This window comes from Excalfactoria chinensis, chromosome 2 (assembly GCF_039878825.1).
Source record: "Excalfactoria chinensis isolate bCotChi1 chromosome 2, bCotChi1.hap2, whole genome shotgun sequence".
Taxonomy (NCBI): domain Eukaryota; kingdom Metazoa; phylum Chordata; class Aves; order Galliformes; family Phasianidae; genus Excalfactoria; species Excalfactoria chinensis.
The window spans coordinates 70,397,619-70,421,233 of NC_092826.1; the positions used below are offsets into that span (position 1 = coordinate 70,397,619).

The 23,615-nt window shown below is 39.3% G+C and overlaps 1 protein-coding gene across 1 annotated transcript in view; it reads left to right on the plus strand.

Annotated features, from left to right (window-relative positions):
- The window catches only part of BASP1 (brain abundant membrane attached signal protein 1), a 48,241-nt gene extending 35,334 nt beyond the window's left edge, over positions 1 to 12,907 (plus strand). Inside the window, exon 2 of the mRNA XM_072330229.1 lies at positions 11,260 to 12,907. Within this exon, the coding sequence (XP_072186330.1) occupies positions 11,269 to 12,003 (735 nt within the window). The 5' untranslated portion in view covers positions 11,260 to 11,268 and the 3' untranslated portion in view covers positions 12,004 to 12,907. The remainder of the gene's footprint in view (positions 1 to 11,259) is intronic.
- Positions 12,908 to 23,615: the final 10,708 nt, after the last annotated feature.

Below are 23,615 nucleotides of genomic sequence, written 5' to 3' on the forward strand. Positions count from 1 at the left end.
CTTTTTTCATGTCTTCATTGCGTTGAAAAACTTTTCTCATTTTAATCATGAAGTAGATTAGTTATATTTTGTACTGTTTGCTTGCCTTCTTTGGTTAGAATAGATAATTTTCAAGTAGCCATGAACAGAAAACTCCTCAAAGTGAAGGAGAGACCCTCAGAACTCTCCACAATTTTCTGTACAGCATGTGGGCCTTCAAAGGTAAGCTCTTTTCTATTACATGGTCTGAGTGGACCAAAGCTATAAATTGGAACGTTACATACATACAGCATTGATGGAGAGCTAGCCCACTTCAGGAGTAATATAATCTAGATCAATTCTGAACGGAAAAAATTGAAATGTGGCCACATTAATTTATTAATTTATTAATTACATCTGTAGTCATAAAATGCAAGTCAGTGCTCAGATGACAAAGAGAAAGAGGAAGGAACTACATCCAACTCTACAATTATCCCTAAAAAGCTATTTTTGTTTTGTTTTCATTTTGTAGTTTAAATTTGATATCTCTAAGATGGTCAGATTTCCTACTGGTATTTAAATGCAAAATAAATACGAGCTGTTTTATTTGGAGGAAATATACACCTGAACAGTTTTCATGATTTCTGGTTTTCCTTTGATTCTTTCTGCACTGCATTTTCTTCTCTTTTTTACTATAGCCACTAGCTTGGGAAGATTCTGGCTGAGTAATTATTAAATTGGGTTTCTGTCTTGCTTGGTTTGAACATAAATCCCTTAGTGCAATTCAGGGATTGAACTAGCTACTGACTTTAAATGTTGCCAGAGAACCTTGCTAGCCCTCAATCTTATGCAGCCTTCCTTCTCATAGAGCTGATTTGCTATCCCTGAATAAACTGAACCAAAACCAAGCCAAAGAAAAGGTCAGAAAGAAACCCAGGCAATCAACCTACATCTGGAGTCTCAAATACAAGCTGACATGTCCAACAGCCTAACACATGACATGGTACGGCCTGTATCCTGACTTAGCTATTATAATGGCATTCTAAGATACAGTTTATGTTTTCCAAGTGGATTCCTCAAAGTAAACTGTTGTCATGTTGAGACACAAGACAAAGCTCTCTAATAGACAGTATTTTGATTCTGCATTGCCCTGTGTCAGCTTGTGCCACTGAAAGTTAAAAGTAAACTCTTTTCTCAGCGTCATCTATGGCACTCTCTAAACACATACAACTTATAGCAAAACGTGGTATCATAGGGGTGTAATAGGCTCCACAGGACAGTTTGCTGATATATACCTACGGTTCTTCATCTGTTTCAAGAAATGCAACTCTAGCTTCTGAAGGTTTGTTTGAATGTTGAAGCATTGCTAGTCTTAATAAAAAGATTGCTTAAGGCATCCTGTTATTTTGAACAGCCATTAGAGGAATGCAAGTTAGTAGTGGTGAAAATGATGGAGAGAGACATTTGCAAGAAAAAAAAAACAGAAATCAGATGCTTGATATTCTTTGCTTGCCAGTGATTGTTGTATGCACATTCCATATTATTTTGATAATCTTCCTTCAGTGACTAGAGTGAAACCAGTAAGTTGGGTAGTTTGATTGCAATGCTTCAATTAAAAAAGAAAAACAAAGAAAAGAAGAAAAAAGACTAAAAAGGGTAAAATTCAGCATAAACATGCATTCTAAATATAATCAAAATAAAGTTTGGAACATAAGATTTTCATTTGTATTGTGAGTATGTTGTTGAATATATATATATATATATATATATATATATATATATATATATGTATGTATGTATGTATTGTACAAGTGTGATGTGAGAACCAGGAAATGAGAGTGACTGAAATGACAAACTGCTTAGTAGAGCTACAGCAAGGTAGAAAATGTAGACGGCACAGAAGAATATCCAGGTATATGAATGCAAAAGTTCTTCCAGAATGCTAAGCATGCTAGTTTGCATTTCTCCCATTTCTTTTGAGCACGTCTTCATTATTATGACAGAGCTGTGAGAAGCTGAGAGCTGATATGGTGCTGACATTGATACTGTGTTCATAAAGAAGAGGTTTTTCTTAACAGCATGAAGAATACTTGTACTTCCGCTCAAAGTCTTGCAGAGTTTAATTACAGGTAGTTTTAATCCTTTGTGAAACATGACTGGACTTGTGTACATTGACATCAGTACTGAAGTTTTCACTCAAAATGAAATTTCATACACAGGATGAAAAGGCAAAAATTGTTACTGCAGGGGGAAATGTGGCAGCTCTTCAGGCAGCTCTAACACTGACTTCAGGAAGTCAGGGTAAAATCCCCTCTAAGTGCTGCTGAGGGTGAAAGCAGGTGTTGTGCTGACCACCTCCAGATGGTTAGTTTCTACCAGAAAGGCCTGCTGTGTAGCTCTGTTCCACAGCCACATGTGCATTCAGCTTTCTAGTGCAATGTTAAACATGTGGGTATGTTCAGAACATTGTTTCAGTGACTAATTTGTCATTAGCAGTTGTGAAATAATTGGAGGATGAAATGGGTGTAATTCCTCAATTCATCCATGAACCTTCATTTCTGAGGAATGCCATTGTGGTGTTCAAGGCCAAGGTTAGCAGGAAGGCTGGAACACTGCTACCACCCCATGCATCCACATCTTCTCTGACTCACATTTGGAAGAAAAGAACTGTGGGTGCTTTTGTTAAATCAAGCAACTTCTTTCAGTGTCTGAGCCTAAAGCTGTGGTATCTGCTGGAGTACTGTGTGTATCTGCAATTGTTTCTTTTGGAAGAAAATGGAGAAAAGCTAGTGGTGCAGCTTACTATCAAGCTGATACTTACAGAAGAGGATAAGGAATGTGTTAGCTCGGTCCTAGACATTACAATACTTGAATACTTAAGTAATGGAATAAATATTTCATTTAAATTCCTAATGTTCTGTTTTGTCGAGTAAACTCTACACTGTGTGTTTTGTAAGGAAGGGCTTGTAGTGCTCTCATGAACACCAAGGCATTGCAGCAGAGTGCTGCACTGATTGGGTGGTGGCTGAACTTGGCTCCCTGCTCCTCTGCTCTGTGTTGTGATGGGGGTTCATGTGCTGCAGTTAGGAGTGGCTGCTTGTGTTTTAAAAGGTAAAGAAACCCGAAACTCATAGAATCATAGAGTCATAGAATATCTTGAGTTGGAAAGGACACTCAAGGATCATGGAGTTGCAACCCTGGCAACACACAGCACCACCCAAAATCCAAACCCTGTATCTGAGGGCACTGTCTAAGCACTCCATGAAATCCTTCCCCATTTTCATAGCCCTCATTTGGACACTCTCACACAGTTTTACGTCCTTCCTATACTGTGGTACCCAACTTGCATGCAGTGCTGGAGGTGAAACTGCAAAGCACAGAGCAGAGGGGACAGCCTTCCCCACTCCCTGCTGGCAGTGCTGGGCCTGGTGCACCCCAGGGTATGGTTGGCCCTTTGGGCTGCCATGGCATGCTGCTGCCACAGATACAATAAGATTTAGTTCATGATTATAAATATGGTTTTACTCACCACTCACTACCTGAAGTAAGGCTATTATGCAAATGTAAGAAGGAAAATATATGTCCTGAAGTTTTTAATGACCCATCTCTGGTCAGCTGTATCTGTTAAGAATTATAATTCCAGTTGCAGGATGTTTCCTTATAGCTGGGGCATATACCCAGTGCTGTTTTCAGAGACCAGCCTAGAGATGGGAAAGAAAAATATAGATGATAGATGCTATACTTAAAAAAAAATCCTTTTCCCACTGTACAGTCCTGACAGAATGGATGACTTTGAACTGCTATTCTTCACCAATATTGTTGAGCAGAGGAGGAGTATATTTTCATTGCTTACTAGCATCTGACTGTTGCAATTTTGGAGTAGCTCTTTTGTAAGCACTCAAAATGGCTCAGGGGTCTGCAAGCCTTTGCAATATGCTTGTGGTTGAAGACTGGTGACAGAGACAGTGCTGGAGGGACAAAATCTGAGTAAATTCTAAATTAGAAGGAAATTGTTCTGTTACGTATGATTTTATCACCTTGCATGTTTTTGTAGTTAGGTGTGTTGATGGTGTCTAAAGTATTTGAAGGAGACAAAAAGTGGCTCACCATAATTGGAATGATATGTAAGGAATCTCACCTCTCCCTCTGCCGCAAGTACTTTTGGGGATTGAACAGTTATAAAAGATGCGGGTAATGAGCACCTCTGAAATTTGCATTATTTCCTATTTAGGAACTTAATTCTAGGGCGCACATTAGAAAGCTTTGGCTAATGTAAATTTTTTATTTTTAAATGCTTTTTGGGGAGTCACACACACAAAAAGCAAGGTGATGTTACAACTCAAAATGGACCATAAAAAGGCACAGAGTTATGTTTTCGGCTATTAGGTCAAGTTAGTTTTGAAGACCACAAACTACTTCTACAGAAGGGTTTTTATTTTTGTATATTTAGTCCCAGTCTTTGCAAAACAGGTGTTTACCACAGAGTTCCCCCTTCTAACCATGTGCCCAACAATACTGTGATTAGGATCTTGATCTGGGGCAGGCTGACTTTTGGCTGCATGTTTGTATCTGCATGAACATGTCTGTATGCTGTTTTTATTGCTTGACGGGAAGAATATATGCAGGTAATCTGAAGAGAAATGCTTTGAAGATGAGGTAGGACTCCAGCCTGTAGGATGGCTGATATACTGAATGGGAGAGATTAGGAAAATTAAACACTGAACAGTCTGAATGCAAGGCTGCAAAACACCTACATCACCCTTTACTTTACACTTCCTCTGTGCAGGTCAGTTTTTAATATGACTTCTACTTTTGTACAAACAGTGCATAACAGCCTTGGAAGAGCTGCCAGAGATGAAACTAGAGTCACTGACAATTCTATCTATGCCACTGGGCAAGGCAGTGTTGTGTTGGCTCACTGAAAAAAAGAGGTGGCAAAACCACTGTGGTTCTGATTTGAAATCTGCAATAGACAAGTATCAAATAATGCTAGCTCTAAAACTCATTGGACAGTGGCCTAAGGTGAATTGGAGTAATGCTATTTCTATCTGTATTAGCCTATCTGATAGAAGATATGATCTCTGCTTGCAAAGCACAGCCTCGCCTGGGGTGAGTGGGAGTTTGCACACAGTAGGGCACCATTTCTATGCTGCTTATGGAATAGAGAAGGCACGGCACACTAGTCCAAGTTCTGCTCACGTGTTTTAGGTGGCTTTACAGCCAGAGAAGCTAAGGGGTGTAACAGTCTAAAGAAATGAAGTGTACTTACTGCATTCAGGAGGCTGCTCCTACAGAACAGCTCTGCAGCATGCCCTCATACAGTGCACAGTTCAGCACTGCACAAGAATGGCTTTAGTGGAGGATTACATGCGTAAAGATTAGTTAATACAGCACCTTGGTGAGTGTATTTCTGCAAAAGCTCCTAAAGATAAAGTAGTGCTGGTGTCTGACAAGCCAGACTGTGTGGTGGACCTTCCATCGCTCTGTTCCATTGGTCTCAGCTGAACAGTTCTCCAAGTGAGGAGTACAAAGTCTGAAGCTTTTGATAGCTGCTATCACTGTAGCCCAAAAAATCTTCACTGTTTCTTGATCAAATAATGGATGCCTTTTATTTTTACTTAGGAATTCTGCCTAGCTAAATGGCAAGGATGAATTGTGCATGTGGAGTACTTGTGGTATGAGGTTGATGGTAATATGAGTTGATAATTTCAGCAAAGACTTTGCCTGTGATAAACATGCTGATAGATTCCTTACCTATGAATTAATACATACCTCAGAGCTTAAGTATTTCACTTGGATCTTAGTCGTTCTCAGGTATGAATTTTTAATTTCTTTTCAAAATAATTATCACGTGTTCATTAACTTTTATGATAACTCATTATACTTCTCAAATGAGCCAGTTACTCAATTATGAATTGCTAGATAGCCAGACACAATTTCATATCTGCTTGCAGTATGTTTAAATTTTTATAACTCTCATAATGGCAATCTATTATAAATTGTCATCATTTGCATGTGTTAGTGACAAATGGGTTATATGAAAAAAGTACAGTGTAATTCCCATTTTTGTGTAGCATGTGTCCACAGGACTTTTAAAATAACCAGAAAATAAAAGTTCCTCTTTAAATAAAGAAAGAAATTAATCAAATTGGACCCTTAGACTTCTTAGAGGTCTTCTACTGGCTGCAAATTAAAGAGAACTGGACAATAATAAAACTAGAACTGGCCAGCAATAAATACAACAAACAGACTGAACTGTTAAGTTTTAAGGATTCAGCTTGAAACAACCAGAAATTCAAAGACATCTAATGAACCAACATTTTGTTATGTTCAGATACATGCAGCTGCCATCACAAAGCTGCAGATGAGGCATTGCATCAGCTGCCCAGCCCCTGGAGTTGCCAGCTATATAACCCCTGAGATAGATAGGTCTCCACATGAGAGATGGTCGGGGTCCTGCTTCCCATTGACTCCCAGCACCACAACCTGCTTGACCATGAGATTGTTCCTATCCCTTTACTAGAATATGGGAGGTGAAAGGAGAGGAGAGGAGAGAAGAGGAGAGGAGAGGAGAGGAGAGGAGAGGAGAGGAGAGGAGAGGAGAGGAGAGGAGAGGAGAGGAGAGGAGAGGAGAGGAAAAAGTCACTGCTACTGAAGTGTGATGAGGCTTGAACCTGACTGAGACCTAGCATTTCTGCTCTGTTAATTCCATATAATAGCAGAGGAAAAGGAAGATGTGTGAGGGTAACTGAGATACAACAGAGAAGCAGGTCTTTGTGGCTAAAAGACAGAGCTAGAACCAAATTCTATAGAGGAGGTTGCTATAGTCATCTTCTAAAATTAACCTGGTAAACTGTTGGGGTTGGTGAGATAGGAGCATTTGTGTACATGTAAGGGGAAGCATGAAATTGTACTTCATATCTTAAGAAATAGTAAGTTCTTCTTTTTCTTCAACAAAAAGTTTCAGAAAATCTTTTGAAAATTATGTTTGGAAATCCCTTTTTTTCCCCTAAGTTCCTATGTATACGCTTGTATGAAAATTTCCACTCACTTTTCAAAACAGAGATGTAAAGATAATCAGTGAAGTGTAGAGATGCAAAGTTTTCTTCAAGATTTTTTCTTTGTAACTTACTTTGAGCAACTGGAGCTAAGGCAGCTTCTGGGATCTGCATTTCCTTTGATTTGGTGTGTTGTTATCCTGCTTTGGAAGGAATGTGCATTTTACTGCTACTTTGTTCTGCTGAGGTGAGATAGCTTGTGCCTGGGAATTGGCTTGCTCCAGGCATTGTTTTGGACCAACCCATTGCAAGGGCCTTCATCACACTTTGGGCAGCATTATTTCAGAAGGTATCTATTACCATCCTGAACTTTGTGTTCTTGGAGGTGGACTGAGCTCCTCACGCTCCACATGAAGTTGAACAGGAGCTTTAGAAATTTAGCTTTGGAAGTCAGATGACGGTAATGTGAAGGTGCTCATCTGTGTTTTTCATCCTTTTGTGATGCACTGTTTTCTGTATTGAGGGTAGGGATAACAGGAATTCCGCGCTTGTCCATTCTTGTGAGAGCCAGACCCTTTCATAGGATGTGAAAGTGTTTGCTAAGTGAAACTTTTAGAAAGTTATATACACTTAAGAAAACTAACTAATTGGCCTGACAAATCGTTACTGACAGAAGAGAGAGGAAAAGGGGTTAATTATAGGAACTTGACCATTAGAGAAGAAAAACTGAAATATAGAACTTGGAAATAATATTTTCTTTCCCAAACTGTGTAAGTACATGCTTCCTCTGTTCCAGGGACCTATTGCTATCCTCAGTCTTCACCTCAGTCTTCAAACAGTCTTCTGTGAATTCTTCTTACTTCTATATTATGGACTTATGGACATTAACTCTTTTGTTAACATTTTTTATCCCATGAAATCCTGATTATCACAAACATTCTTTTTTCAAAGTACTTAACATGCTCTAGGTGAGCTGTAGACATGATATTTCGTAATGCAAATACTGCCAGATTATTTCTTCTCTACAGTGAGTGAGCTAGCCATGCCAGCTCTCCATTCTCTTCTTGCATTCTAGAGGAGAATGGAAACTTCAGGATAAGCAAAATGACTGGCTGCTCTTAGGAACTTGAGAAATCTTGTTCCTCTTTAGACATCCTCTGTAGTGCTCACTGGGTCTGTTTCTTCCTCTTTGAGAAGAACACTTCAGATAAAGCATACTAAGCACACTGGAAAGTAGATGAAGTCTTTTATGACTTTGGAGTGTGGTAGTTAACTTTGATTTTCAGAAACACTGATTTGCCAACTGGTTCATCACAGGTCCCTGAAAATAACTGATATGTTGCTGCTTCTTATGTCTAAGCTTCTAGATTGTCTCTAGACATTTTTCTGTCAAGCAGTGAAGAGACAAAGCTGTTCCATTTTGCAGGAATGGTGCTTGGCACCAACGTTTTTGAGAGCCCTCCTTTTGAATATTCTTATTACAGAGTGCTTAGCTGGTATCTTCTGGAGCTAAGAACCACTACAGGACAGTGGTAGTGTAAGTAACTGAAGGCATATTTGGCTGTAGGTTATAAAAGTAAGTAGTTGTAGACAAGCTTTCTTCAAGGCTTGTCGTTCACATTTATTTAACTACTGTCATTCTCCTTTTTGTTAGATTTTATCTCTTTGGCAGAAGAAGCAAAGAGGTCCTTACTCTTGCAACTGTTAGTGTATAGGTAGTAGTGCAGGGTAGGCTTAGCACCGTATGCATAGAGGCCTTAATGTTTTAGTACAGTTTGCCACTTCACTTGTGAAACATTTCGTAGCACTCATTTAACAAGTTGCAATGCAAATGCTGAATGCCAGGGGTTAAAAAGCATATCAAACAGTTTCAGGTTACGTTTTATTTGAATAAATGACACTCTGGCAGTTTTATTTCTCCCTTTGTCCTTTTCTCTTTCTCTGCTTCTTTTACTTTGAATGCCTGTTTTCATAAACCCACCACTGCTTAGACAACAAAGTAACCTGATTGTCAGCAAAGCCGAATGGCTTGGATGAAGAGACTAACACTGGTGTTGTACACTTAGGACAGGAAAATAACTCCTTGTGAATGTTTTCAAGAAGGACACTGGCATACAGCCTTCATATGGCACTAGGCAGTGTTATCCCTGCAGTGCCTCGATTTATGTGCTAGGCTTCTTCCAGGTACAGCTGTTTTTCTGCATGCTTTCAAAGGTCTGCTTTCTACATACCCTGCTCTGGACAATGCAGAGCTGTCCTTCAGGCAGGGATAAAGTGGGACAGGGACCAGAGCAGTATCTGTGTGTGATAGTGGAATACACGGGACTCTGACTGGAGAACGTAATGGAGAGCTTCCTTATGCCATGGGGGTTGCATGTTGGCCTGCTATAGTTGTGATGAAAGCTTTTAAATAGAGAGATTCAGGATTTGGTGTCACAAGGACTGAATCTGTTCTGCTATAAAGTAAGTCCATTATGTTCTGTTATGGCAGTCCATTTGTAACTGTAAATATTTACTAATAGAGCATAATGATAGTCTCCATCTTCTCCGCTCTCTCGAGCCAGCTGGCTGTGATGCAAATTGAGACTCAGCAATTTTGCATCTTACCTCCGAGCAAAGACAGCGCATGTTTCTGTTCATAGGTTGGGAGCACTTTTCTCATATGAATGCTTCTCTGCTTATTAAAGGTCCTTAGGCATATGCATTCTCTGCCTAGCTTTATATGCAGTTAAAAGCTTTATTTATTTATTTATTTATTATTTATTTGTGTGTGTGTATGTATGAAAATGTAAATCTTTGTGAGTTCCTACACACAGAATAGCAAATCTGGAAAAATACAGCAGATACAGCAAATAAAATTAAACTTCACTAGGAAACACTTATAGATGTAATTAGGGATTGCAAATTGGGATACACACATGAATTCAGTATAAATTTCTGATCCTTCTGACTTGAAAAAAGCCCTTTCAAATATTTTGGCTTTAACTATACATAGACAGTAAGCTGGAGTACCAAGAAGTCTAGAAAACAACTAACATTCATATTCTTCCCCTTGTCAGACCTGGTATCTCTGCCTTGAAGGTAGAGATTAGGTTGCTCAACTGCAGCTCTGTGGAAGTTAATCCTTTTAGTGGCATTACCCATAAAACCTCAGACAATAAAGTAGTGTTTTAGCAATATTAGATTACCACTTTACAGGGCTGTGTGCTAACCCTTCAACAATACTGGCAAATTCTTCTTCTTGAGAAAGATCTCTGTTGGAAAACTACTGAGAAGCAGCTGGTTCTTACTGATATTTAAAATAGTTTACTATATAGCATTCTATGAGCTCTTCTGTATTCACAATTTTGTAAAGTGTGAGAAAAAGATAAGATACTTTTTAAAAACAGAAAATGAGAATGATTCATCTCCAATTTGAGAAGCTCTTACATATTTATTTAGCAGTATTGTGAAAAAATTTCCTTTTCAATTGTTTTCAAATAGCATGAAACAAGGAAATTATGGTTTTGTTAACCTTTTGCTGAGGATGAACAACACCTTTGTTTTAGAACATAGAGGCTGTCTTTTTAGGCAATCCTAGGGATTTTCAAGTCCATGAGGGAAGCAACATATCGGAAGGCATTTCCTGTTTTAATAGATTCAATTTGCTTCCAGGAACTATGGAAGATTTAAAAATATTCTTAGTGAAGACTCCCACACATAGGGTATATAAATACCGATATTGTTACACATGCTCAACGATTGTAACCATATCAGCTCCATTAATCAGCTGAACTGCACACCTGATCACTTCTGGTGCTTGAAAATATGGGTCAAAGCATGCACCTCTCTTTTTCCTCTCTACTTTTTATTGCGTGATATCATGCATTATACATCATTCAGAAGCAGTCATATTACTGTAGCTGCCTTGCGGAGGGGCAGCAAGACTACATCTTGCTGTATGTAGTCTGTGCTCAGCATTTCTGGTCTGTATCCATTCCACTGTTTCTGACCATGAGGCATGATGCGGATGAGGTCCTCGGTGTGTGTGATGCCTTTCTCTTGACAGTCTTGGAGCAGGACTGTCCATAAGAGATGTGGCAATAGTCCTGGGATGGCAGTGCTGTGGGGCTGTGTCAGATGGCAGCCTGGTGGCAGTGATGCTGATCACGTTGGGTGTGCTTGGCTGCTAGCAGCTAAGCCAATGGTTGTAGACCCCATTTTAGGAGACTGAATTGTTTTTACTGTAACTCAGTTGATCAGCTTTTGATTCTCTTGGTGATAAACAATTTGAGTAACCACCTCTTTCTTTTTTCTGTTACAGAGCTCCAACATGGGAGGCAAACTGAGCAAGAAGAAGAAGGGGTACAGTGTCAATGATGAAAAAGCTAAAGATAAAGACAAGAAGGCTGAAGGAGCAGCAACTGAGGAAGAGGAGACTCCAAAGGAGGCTGAGGATGCCCAGCAAACCACAGAGACCACAGAAGTGAAGGAGAACAACAAAGAGGAGAAGGTTGAGAAGGATGCTCAGGTTGCTGCCAATAAGACAGAAGAAAAAGAAGGGGAGAAAGAGAAAACAGTGACCCAAGAAGAAGCCCAGAAAGCAGAACCAGAGAAGTCAGAGGCTGTTGTCGATGCAAAAGTAGAGCCACAGAAGAACAATGAACAGGCACCCAAGCAAGAGGAGCCAGCTGCAGCCTCTGCTCCTGCTGCCAGTAGCGAAGCACCCAAAACTTCTGAGCCTAGCAGTGATGCAAAAGCTTCCCAGCCTTCAGAAGCCACAGCTCCCAGCAAAGCAGATGACAAGAGCAAAGAGGACGGGGAAGCCAAAAAGACTGAGGCTCCCGCAACGCCTGCAGCCCAAGAAACTAAAAGCGAAGTGGCCCCAGCTTCAGACTCAAAACCTAGCAGCAGCGAGGCTGCACCTTCTTCCAAGGAGACCGTAGCAGCTACAGCAGCACCTAGTTCCACTGCCAAGGCCTCGGACCCGTCAGCCCCGCCAGAGGAAGCGAAACCTTCTGAAGCCCCAGCGACTAATTCGGATCAAACCATAGCAGTGCAAGATTAAATTGGACAGCCTGTTGAAACAACCACTTAAAACAACCTGTGTCTTTTTTTTATTTTTTCAGCTATACTAACTCGTTTCAGATCTGAAATAACAAAAAGTATTGCCCAGAAAGAGAAGGAAAAAAAGGAAAAAAAAAATAAAAATGAAAAGGATGTCCCATCAAGTTGGGAGGGAGGGAGGGGGGAGAATCCAAATAGTATTTTTGTGGGGAAATATCTAATATACTTTCTGCCAACTTGACACAAGTCCTGGATTAAAAAAAAAAGAAAAAGAAAAAGAAAAAGAAAAAAGTAAAATAGATGGATGTCTGAAAGTACAGCACATCTTTTGTATCTGAACTGCTGTAAATGCACTCCACCAATGTATCAAAATCTTCTTTTTGTTCTGTAATGGGGTTTGGGAGTGATGCGTTTGATTCTGCCCACTGGGTTTGTGCCAAGGCAATCAGATCTTTATGAAAGCAGTATTTTCTGTGGTTTTTTTATTTACAGCCTTTCTTATTTTGATATTTTTTTTATGCAGTGGATGAATGCCAACTTTCAGACAAAACCCACTTAGCTGTCCACATATTTCTCAATGCCAATCCTCCAATTCTTCCTCTCCAAATATTTTTTGGGAGTAAAAAGCATTCTCATCCTACTTAGCCTTCCTAGATTTCTCATGACGAGTTAATGCATGTCCGTGGTTGGGTGCACCTGTAGTTCTGTTTATTGGTCAGTGGAAATGAAAAGTCTGCGTTCATTGCAGTTCCAGTTTCTCTTCCATTCTGTGTCACAGACACCAACACACACTCATTGGAAAACAAATGAAAAAAACAAAATGTACAATGGATGCATTGAAATTATATGTAATTGTATAAATGGTGCAACAGTAATAAAAGTTAAATAATTTAAAAAATATAAAAGCGTAAAGACTGATTAAATCTCCACTTTCACATTAGGAATTTGGCATAGGAAATATTTACATCCAGAGCAGAAACATTACATCTGGGGCTGCTGACTCTCCCAAACAAAGTATTGTCAGCCTCGCAATCTTAGAATCATGCTGCCATATACTCCTGCTTCAGCAGCCACAAGCATTCACAGATGAGGCTGGAAGTGGCAGGTGGACAGTACCTCTCATGTGTGTTTCATTCCAGGCAGGGTTGAAATGCCTCATTCCTACTTAACATCCAAAAAGCACTCTTGCTGTTTCAAAGAGCCAGAGGCATGCTGGCTGGGTTTTAACTGTAAGTAAGACAGTGGATTTGATAACCTGATCTCTTAAGACAAGGCAATTGCATTTAATCCTAGTCCAATTAACATATTCCCAGTGTTGATACAGTTTTTTCTATTTCCCATTGCCATTGTGGAGGAGATGAAATGCAGCTGTCAAAAGAGGCTGAATCTGTTGATTTCAAATACAATTGACTGTGTAGCTCAGCAGAGTTTAGCCTAGCAGAAGCAACATTCTTCAGTAGTTTTACTTTTTGCCCAATTTTCACTCAGCAGATACCTGATAAGTGCAGTTTCTTCTGAGCAGTGTCTTTGCAGGGCACAGATGAGGTGCAGAATTCACAATATGGGTTAAAGCAGCATTTTCAGCCTGTCCACCAGCAAGCTTTTGGACTGAGCACAGGTTCTGAGAGAAGTGGCCAATGGAGAATAGAAACACAGACTGTGCACATTCCAAAGGGATACATGATCTTGTATTTATAGTAAAGAAGGCAGATAGTGCTTCAAAATTATATATATTATTTCACATATTCTCCCTCTGCACAGTGAGGATCATTCTCTTTACAGACTTTCACAATTTTCATCCTTTTTTTTGTTTAGAAATTTGGGGGTCTTATTTCATGCTGGGGATAGTGATGTGCCTTGGTCCACCCAGGGAAAGTTTACTGGAACAGACAGCAGCAGTCCTCCTGGTTTTATATCAGGCCAAATACTTGCATGAATCTGGCACCACCATCAAGTTTTTGCATTCTTAATGTAAAGGAGTTGATTTCCTGCACAACATATCAAAACAAACTGGATTCTTTTGCACAAAGATCAGTACTCTGGCTTAAAAAGAAGGCAGGTTTCTCAGACAAAAGGGGTGAAGTACTGCACGAGTTAGGCAGATTAGCCCCTTCGCATAGTTCACCAAAGTTTTTGCTTATACAGCTGTCATGACCTACAGCATTCTTGTGAGGTCAAGTCTGCAGCTTTCCAGCAAACCTGTAAGAGCCCTCTGTCATTGTACCCCAGTGTAGATGTGTCTTGGAGGGGGAAAATTTTTGCCTAGGACTCCTCCATGAACTTCATGAGAGGTCCAGGATGAAGAGGAGGCGTGCAGAGATCCTTCAGTACTTCACAGTGATGAAGTACAGAACCAACACGGCGCTGGTGGGACTAAGCTGATGCTTTGCCTTCAGGCTGGAAGTGCTTGCCAGTAGAGAACAGGTATGTAAATTATTTACTGGGATGGCTGCGAGCATGCCTACTAACAATAACATGCCTCGTCTGATACCACACCCATTCACTTTCAATAAAACTTTCAAAGTAGCACTTAATCTCTGTTTTAAAACAGATGACAATCTATTTGACAACGCTTTGTTTTCTCATGAAATGTCTTCAGTTGGCATGCTTAGACCTGGAGAGAAGGTCTTAAAAGTAGTCTTACTTTAATTCTTTGGGACAGTTAAAAATACTCCTGTACCCCACAGCTGTATCCAAACCAAGCAGATTTTGCAGCTGTTGACAGAATTCTCTTCACATACATGCTGCAGTTCTCACAACTTGCTTGTTAAAGGAAATTTCTTCCTGATGCTGTTAGTAGTGCAAGGGAATGTCGTTCCATGTGACTGGAAATCGCTAACATACAGGCATGGAAGTAGGCACATGTTATAGGGAAGCTGAGAGGCAGTGATGATTTAGCAGAGGGTTGTTAGAGTTAGGGTACTATGGTTAGGCTGCGGTTGGACTTGATGATCTTTGAGGTTTTATCCAACCTGAGTAATTCTAGGATTCTATGATTCTATGTTTCTATGATACCAAAAACTGATGCATTTCAGTTCTTGATCTTCTCAAAAACTTAGAAGTTGCCAAACAGTATTTTTAATTCTTTTATTCATAGTCTTATCAAATACTTAAAAGTGTGCAACTGGTAGTGCAGAAGCATTCCCACTTAGACCATTACTCCATAGTGTTGCTGCACCTAGATACATAAGGATAAATACTGCCTCTGCTCAAAAAGCTCATGAATTATGTATATATGATGGGGATAATAAAAACATGAAGCAAATTCATTTCCTGAAGTGGCACGTAAAAGGTCTAGAGCCCTGTTTTCTTCCCCTTGGTGCAGTAGCTCATCTCCAAGGTCCTTCTTTTTCTGAGCTATAATCACTTTTCAATAACAAGAGTATGCAAAGAGTACTGAGCCAACAGCCATGTTAATGATTTGAGTGTAAGCACATTACAGATAACCTCAAAGACCCAGCCCTTTCATGAAAGCATGCCAAAGGAATAGAGAAACTCAACCCTGGGAAAGAACCATTGCTATTGTTTAAATCCCCTACAGAGAAATGTTTGCAAAGTCTCTCTTGTTTTTCCTTGGAGATCATCAAGAATTTGTTTCTGTCCCTTCAGCAACAGGAAGGTCAGTGCCATTGGCTTCATTCACGCTTTCACAGCAGCTGCTACTAAAAGAGGAGCAACTTAACCTTTATTTATTTTTATTACTGTATACACAATATACTTGTATACATATACATATTTGTATATGTGATTTAGTATGGTTTGTATATGTGTTTTAATAATGGAATTCTGAGATGGAAAAGCAACTAAAATTATGTTAAAATACCCATAATGAAATAGCCACCTCAGAGCCACAGTTGTCACTCTCCTGAAGCTGGTTTCTGTACATGTACATGGGACAGACACCTCTGTGAAGCAAGTTTAAAACAAAACATTTCAGGATGCATAGATGCTGTATGTGACAGCACTTCTAGGTATGAGGTTAGACAGCTGTATGTATCTAACGTTACTGGCTTCCCAGTTTGTTCTCCCTTTGTTCCACCTCCTAACTCATGGGTGTCTAACATTTTGGCTTTCCTCGGACATGCTGAGTGAACATGAATTATCTCAAGCCTCATACACAAAGGCCACTTCAAAAGTAATGCCTTCTATTTATTTCCATGGAGACTACAATTGATGCAAAGAGTATAACAACACTAGTTGATAGAGCAAGTTCTCAGCTACAAGACACATAGTCACTTCCATTAACTACGAATGCATGCATGCTCAGTTCGTGTATATAAATAACAACATTCATTTTAATCTTTAATATTATTTATTAAAGCAAAGAAGGAGAGCAACAAAAGTACCAAATTAATGGGATATGTGACCTTGCTTTTGTGAAATGAATGCTTCATTATCCAGTTTGATGTCAGTGGCTGCAGCTCTTAGTGAGGTCTCAAGGCATTCACTGGAGATTTTTGATGTAATTGTTCTTTTCCTGTGCTTCATCCTTGACAATGTTTGTTCACAAATGTGCATACAGCCAAAAAGTGATGGCATGAGTAAGACACGATTGCAAAGTGAGTAATGTTTTTCATTGACAAGAGAGGGCTTATAGAAATAAAGAGAAATGGTAAGTTTTTTGAGTTGAATGTCTGATTGCAACTCTATGCACTCCATTTGATAATTCCCACATAATGTATTTATGTTGACTGAAAATGAAGTTTCAAATATACAAAAGACATAATGATTATTTTTTTTTTACAATCTTGAAACTAGTTCTCAAATTCCTTTATCAAAACAGAAAGCACAGCTGTGTACTTTTCACTGTTCACAGGACTGTGTTTAGCCAGTGAATCAAAATGCACACGATTATTTGCTATAACCTGAGCTGGCACCGCACTGCACCCTCCCAGTGCCCTAGCTGCAGGTCAGATAGCATTAACAGCACACTGATGTTTGGCTGTTGCTGAATGGTGGGTGTATTCCCTGGGCCAGGCTGGGATGCTTGGCAGGGAGCAGAGGCAGCAGTCAGGCCACAGTTCCAGCTGTGTTGGGCCACATGCATATCAAGGGCCATGAGATGGGCATGCCTTTTCTAACTGAAATGCGTATCAGTTCTCTGTCTCACATAGAAGTTGCTTTCTCTGAATCACATTGAACTCCTCTTCATTCTAGTGTATTGAACTGAGCTTGAAGAAGTGGAGGAATTAAGCCTTCAGCCTTTCTTCAGAAGCTGGGGAGTCTGTTGAGAAGTATCTCATTTTGTTGTTGAGCAGAGAGAACGTAGGGGATATTTTGAAATACAGGTGCAAGAATTGTGCTTGTGACATGATTTTTTTGTTTCTGGAGACAGCATTATTATATCTTAACTGGTCACTGTAAGGTTACCCAGTCTCCCTCAACTTGTTGCTGGCATACTTGTTCCTCTTTTAGCATATTTATTTGTGTTGGCAATAAATATTAATTCCAGCACTTCCTCTCATGGCTATCTAAATGCATTCACTCTGTCTTCAGCTGCTCTTTCCTCCACAGCATGAGTCTTATATCTCTGAGTATCTCCTGTCGTATCAGGAATCTGACTGAGCTTCTTGATGACTTAAGCGCTTCACAAACTTGACTTGATCGAGATAACTGAGATTGCTTAATGAGTGAGGTGCAGATCTGATTGAATTACAACTTTGTTCCATTTACAAAGAAAAAATTCCAAGGCTTTGCATGATATTTACGGTGAGGATAAGGTGTGATCTTCTCACAGGATCCCATCAGACTGTTATTTGGGATGTCACCAGGTCACTGCAAAATGAATGACTTGCTAAACATCAGTGGCAGTTCCACCAGCCAGTAATGTTAAATTAACACTTGGGAAAATTCAACATCCAGTCTCATGTGAAAAGTAAACATATCATACCGGACTCACAAGGGCAGAATAGAACATTCACATTAGGATGGAGAGAAGCAATAGAATCCTACTATTTTTTTTTTTTTTCTCCACTCAGTTCCAGCCTGTTCAGAAACACAGTGTGACACAGGATTCTCTCCCTAGATGATCTTTTCAGTTTGGGAATGGGACAGGCACGGCAAAGCTCATAGCTGCCAGTCTGTCATGCTAACTACGAACTATAAATCGTCTTTATAACATACATTAATACCTGAAAACTTCAGCCTAGTTGATGTTTTAATCACAGGCTACACAGCTCCCCTGAGAAACTAGACTACTGGAGATACCCAGTGTGGAAGGAAGCCAGCTGCTGGACTTGTGGTCTTTCTGTTCCAGTGGCTGTCATTTTTCGCACTCCTTTTCCTCTATCCCTGTTTTATTGGCTTTCTATCAGGTTTTGTTTTATTACATGTTAATGAGAATAGCATGCTGCAGTGGCAGACCATACTGATGCTCTACTAATAAAGTTTTTCTGGCATTTATTTATTTATTTATTTGGCGGAGTTCTGGCATTATTTTCAGAATTCTGGACTATGTAAAACTTTATATATTTCCCAAGTAGAATCTCAACTGACATGGTGGAAAAATTGGAAATATATATATATATATTGCTAGAAATATATATATATATATATATTGCTAGAAATGGGTGCAAGCATGAAAGAGCAAAACCTTTATTCTGCAGCAGCCCAGGATTCTGAAGTGGCTCACTTGTAAGCTAAAAGACCTTATGGAGATTTCAAAAGATATCACGTCTGTGTGCCAAATGAATTGTTGGTTTAAGCTCTGCTGCTCTGTCCAATTATCTGAACTTTGTCAGCTGCACTTCATTTTGTTTATTCTTAAAATAAAAGGAAGCAAACAACAGTAGCTGATAATGACAATACTGTAAAGGAAAATTTTAGTCTTATTAAACACTGAATAACCTTTCCCAGCAGAAGAGGTTCTGACACTACTTTGGAACTTTTTCCAACATTTTATTTAACATAATTTTTGATTTTGGCAGTTTTTCAAAGACATTCATGAAAGCAAATTTTATAGTTTAATTTTTGAAGATAAGCTAGTTTAGCTTGACCACACACCTCATCCTAAAATGGAGAGAAAATCTGGAACAGCAGTGGCTAATCCATCAGCTGGCATAATCAACAAATCTCCGCCAGAGTGAATGAAACTCCTTTTATCATAGTATCATATCATAGTATTATAGTATTGTGCGAGTTGGAAGGGACCTTAGAGATCATCGAGTCCAACTCCCGGGATTCGAGCCCTCTGTGTAGCAGAGCGGCACTTCTACCCCCTGCTATTTTATTTACAGTTATTTCATATAGATCTTAAAAAACCAAAACAAAACAAAAAGAAACCCCAAAAAAACCCAACAACAACAACAACAAAAAAGTATTAGCAATAGAATATCCCACTATGACAGGTAGCATTGCATGATAGGATGTGAGACAATTAATCTATCAACCTTAGTGATAAACCAATAAGAGGCAGAATTGGATTTGAATTGAGGCAGTGTGTCAATACTAAATAGGAATGTAATGTAAATTCTAAAACAGTAGATTTGAAATATTTATCAAAGACTTTAGGTAGTTAGTTTTTATGAATGTGTCACAATGCTTATGTGAGACAAGAGGGATGATATAAGGATCAGCATATTTCTATATATGCACTTGAAGAAGGACTGGAGAATACAATACAGTGGTACTGGGAAGGAGAGCTATGTACTTTTTAATAAATATTAAATTTAAGGCAGTGCATCAAGCTGCTCTTAAATATAGTACACTTTAATTTTGCTTTACTCCAAGTTTTGATGTTCCAGCTTAGCAGTGTCTAATAGTGGACTATTTTTGGGTGAGATTTGAAGAGAAGCTCTGTTTTCATTATACTACCACTGCCCATTCAGCCATATCTGACATCGCTTCTCTGGCTCAATCTGCAAGTATCAGTGGGGCCCAGAACAGGTGATGGCCCAATTCCTTAAATAGGCCTTCTCCATCCAACTTGAGCTCTGTTGCATCTGATAAGCTTAACCCTGGCTTTGGCACATCCATACCAATGTCAGGACTACAAAAAAACAGACATTGGGTTTTAATGGACATTGGATGTCCCACATTGCTCTCATCTCTGTCATGCTGAAAAAGTAGGGGCAGCTGGTAGATGTTAGCACGCTGAGCTTGAGAGTTCTCCTCTGGGTCATATGAACAGCTAAAACTGGTATGTAACTAAAACGAGGATGAAGACATACAGTGATATCTAACCTCATGATAGAGTCAAGGTGACAATGATACAGGCTGCTTCCTAAGGAGAGCCAAATTACACAAAGGGTACCGCATACAGTATTGCAGTGGAGGAGGCAGAGTACAAGAAATGTACATGAGGACAAATACTGCTTTTCTCTAAAAGCAACACTTACGATGACTGGAAGGTCCTTGAAGGTTGGAACTCTTAAGGTCCATTCCAACACCTGCAATTTTGTGATTCTATAATTCTCTGACTTCCAGGTCTAGCAGAAAGACATGCCCCCCCATTGCAGTGACTTTTAGAGAAAAGATCCATCTTTGAAAGCTAAGCTTCTATAATGCTTATGTTTCTGAGACTTAATCCAAGCAAATTTGGATTACAAATATGTGAATGTATATTTTGGTGTACTCAGTGGTATTTTTTGGCAGAGTAGAAAAGTCTTACCCCAGTAGCATATAAAAATGTTAAATAAAATAAAATAAAAGTGTAGAACAAGACCATAGCTACTGCCCTGTAATATAATATGTAATATTTCCAACAAGAATGTGAGGAAGGCATAGAAGATTTAGCCACAGTTAAAAGGGGTTTGTCAGAAGATTGCAGCCACTATGCAAGGCCAGGATGGTGACTTTTGGAGCACTATTTTGTGTGGGTATGGAGATGAGGTCCCATCTGAGTGTCTGGACAAGCCGAAATGTGCTGCAGGCCAGTAAATCTATGCAGAAAGAATAGGATTTTTGCCTGCATCTGAAAGCATGGAGAAAATTGCAGTCTGCTATTCTTTTCCTCCTAATCTCCCACCTTGATATTTGTTTCTACTGCTCTAGCCATACCCTCAATAATTACCTTCTTCTCTTCCTTTAGTTATGTTTTAGGCATTTGAAGTAACGCTTTCCCGCAGTGGCCAAAGTATTCACTGAAGAGGAACATGTAACACATCCCATATGCTTTCCAGAGAGTTCCTGTACTTCTGGACAGGCACCACATTCAGCCTTCTGCTTAGAAGTATCTTGTAGTAAACAAAGGCATGAAAAAGAAATGACCCTGTTCATGCAAAGAGATCACTTTATAAGCAACTTCTGTCTGCCGTGTGTGCTGCCAAACCTGGGCTGACTGTGTGAGCAAGGGAACCCATGTGCCTTGTCAAGCCTACCTGCGGTGGGCTTCAGGGCTGCCTCTCACCTGAGGAGGCCGTGGAACTGCTGCAGGGAGACTAAAGATCTGAGAAGAAATATTGGTCAGGAGTTATATGGATATGGGTGTAACTCCCTGAAGGTGAGGGAATGAAAAGCCTTGTCAAAGACTTAGAAGCTTTCTGTGGTTCCACAATGACTTCATATCGCCCCAGTGAAAACTCTCTTCCTTCAAGTGAATAAGTAAGAGTTAGACTATATCTTCTTTCATGGAATAATAATTCACTCTAGATTGCCTTCAGCAGGTTTAAGGGCAGTACAAGGTATACTTCAATCTCAAATAACTCCTCCGGTGCTGTATTTCAATAGCATCATGCTGTTACTCTGGGATACTGAGTATCTCCTTTTAAAATATTTTTTGAACTGTTGTCTGAGTGCCCAGAAAAAAATTTTTCTCCCCGTCCCCCTTGCATGATTTGATTTAGTAATTCTTTTATCTTTCATACCATCAATAGGCAAAGCTGTTTACTTTTTCCTGCATGCACCAATCAAACTACAAATGAGAAACAATAGCACGTATTTTGGTCACTGTCTTCTCTTGGATATATATTTGTAGTGCTCCTGTTCATGTCTCAGTCTGCGATAGGCAGATAGACAAATATATTGCTGTTTCAACTGGGCAACATCATCAGCTGCTACAAATGGTCTTGGGGATATGTAGATGTCCAGCAGTGGTGAGAATTTTCTGATAGCTGTGGGCTTTAGTTAGAAGTGCAATTCACAATGGATCTCTGATTGAAAGTGCTAGTAACCCTGCAAACTCTCAGAGTGCTGCCTGTGCAAAACTGAATGAGGCTTTCTTTTAAGAAGTACATCTGCTGATGTGACAGAATTGGACCAGCAAATTGTAGTGATCAAATGGATAAAAATAACCTGGAAAATCCCTGCCCCATGTACGTGCTGACTGCTGAGCAATCATTGCTATTCTTTGCTTTTTCCTTTGTGTTGGCCTGTGCATAACTATACTAGTACTGGGTTAATTTAAAGCTGGGGTAGGTGTACGAGAAACCACACAATTTTAAGCTCCTTTTTCCCCCCTAAGAGAGAATTATTTTCTAACACTTTTATTTTTGGCACAGGCAGGGATTGATGAGGATAGAGACTTGAAGTTCAATCAGACTTTCTTGAGTCCAAGTGTATTTTCACTCAGCTACTATAAACATCAGAAAGTTCTTAGAAGTGACTCCGCCGTATGCACAAGAGTAATTAGATCCATTTGAAACTCAGGAACTGACAATTCTGAGGATACTTTCAAAGCCACTGCAATCAAAACTCTATTTTGTACATCTCCTTCCATATTCTTTCTTGGCTCCTGGCATCTGCTAATACATAAAACTTGGCACTAACTATCTGAAAAACCGTTAGGTATTGTTTCTATAGTCTTGGAAACCACCATCCTTTCTATCTCCTTGCACTCCTCCAGTTTTAGTTTGGCCAAGTTAATCCAAAGCTCAATGAACTGAAATACCAGACGGGGTGTACAACGTGCTGTGGTTTTTGTCAGAATAATCGTCCTGTTCAAATAATCATAAACACCATTAAAATGAAGGAAGAAAGAAAATAAACGATTACCTAGGTAAGATGCTTGAGCTTTTTTCTGTCATTAAAACTGAAACTGAGAAGTTTGCTGTGTTCTTCCATAAAATCTGTACAGTTTGTACATGTGTGGTGCCCAAAGTATCTGATATCTGAAACAAGAGGGCATCTTGCCCTGCTAATGCAGGTATTTTAGTGCCTACCTGACACTACATATAATACTTCCCTGAAGTCCCTAATCTTTATTGAACAGCTTTATCTTTTTCAAATAAGAAACATTAATTTCTTATGGAGTGTGCAATTGGGCCAGTCAGCAGAAGTTAATGAATAACTAAGGAATTCCTTGAGCCACTGTACTAAAACCTAAACACAGTAATAAAAAAGAAAGCTCATTTTCTCTTCTTTGATTCAGCTAATAAAGATCTTAGAGAGTAGAAATGGCAGTATAGTTTAAATTTATTTTTCCATTTGAAAAGTTAGAATTTTTTTTCAGTTCTTACACTTTGCTTTTATGAAAATATTCTTAATTTCTGCTATATGTGAAGTACTTGGCATAGCTGTTTCAACAGTCCATAATACTCATCATCTTTTGTTTCGCAGAATCAATACCATTTTGAATCATTAAATGGAACTATTTAATGTACCTTGGCAGCATTACCCATGGAATGAATATTACTGTATTTGATTAGTTGATTTCACAATGACAGACAAATAGCAGTA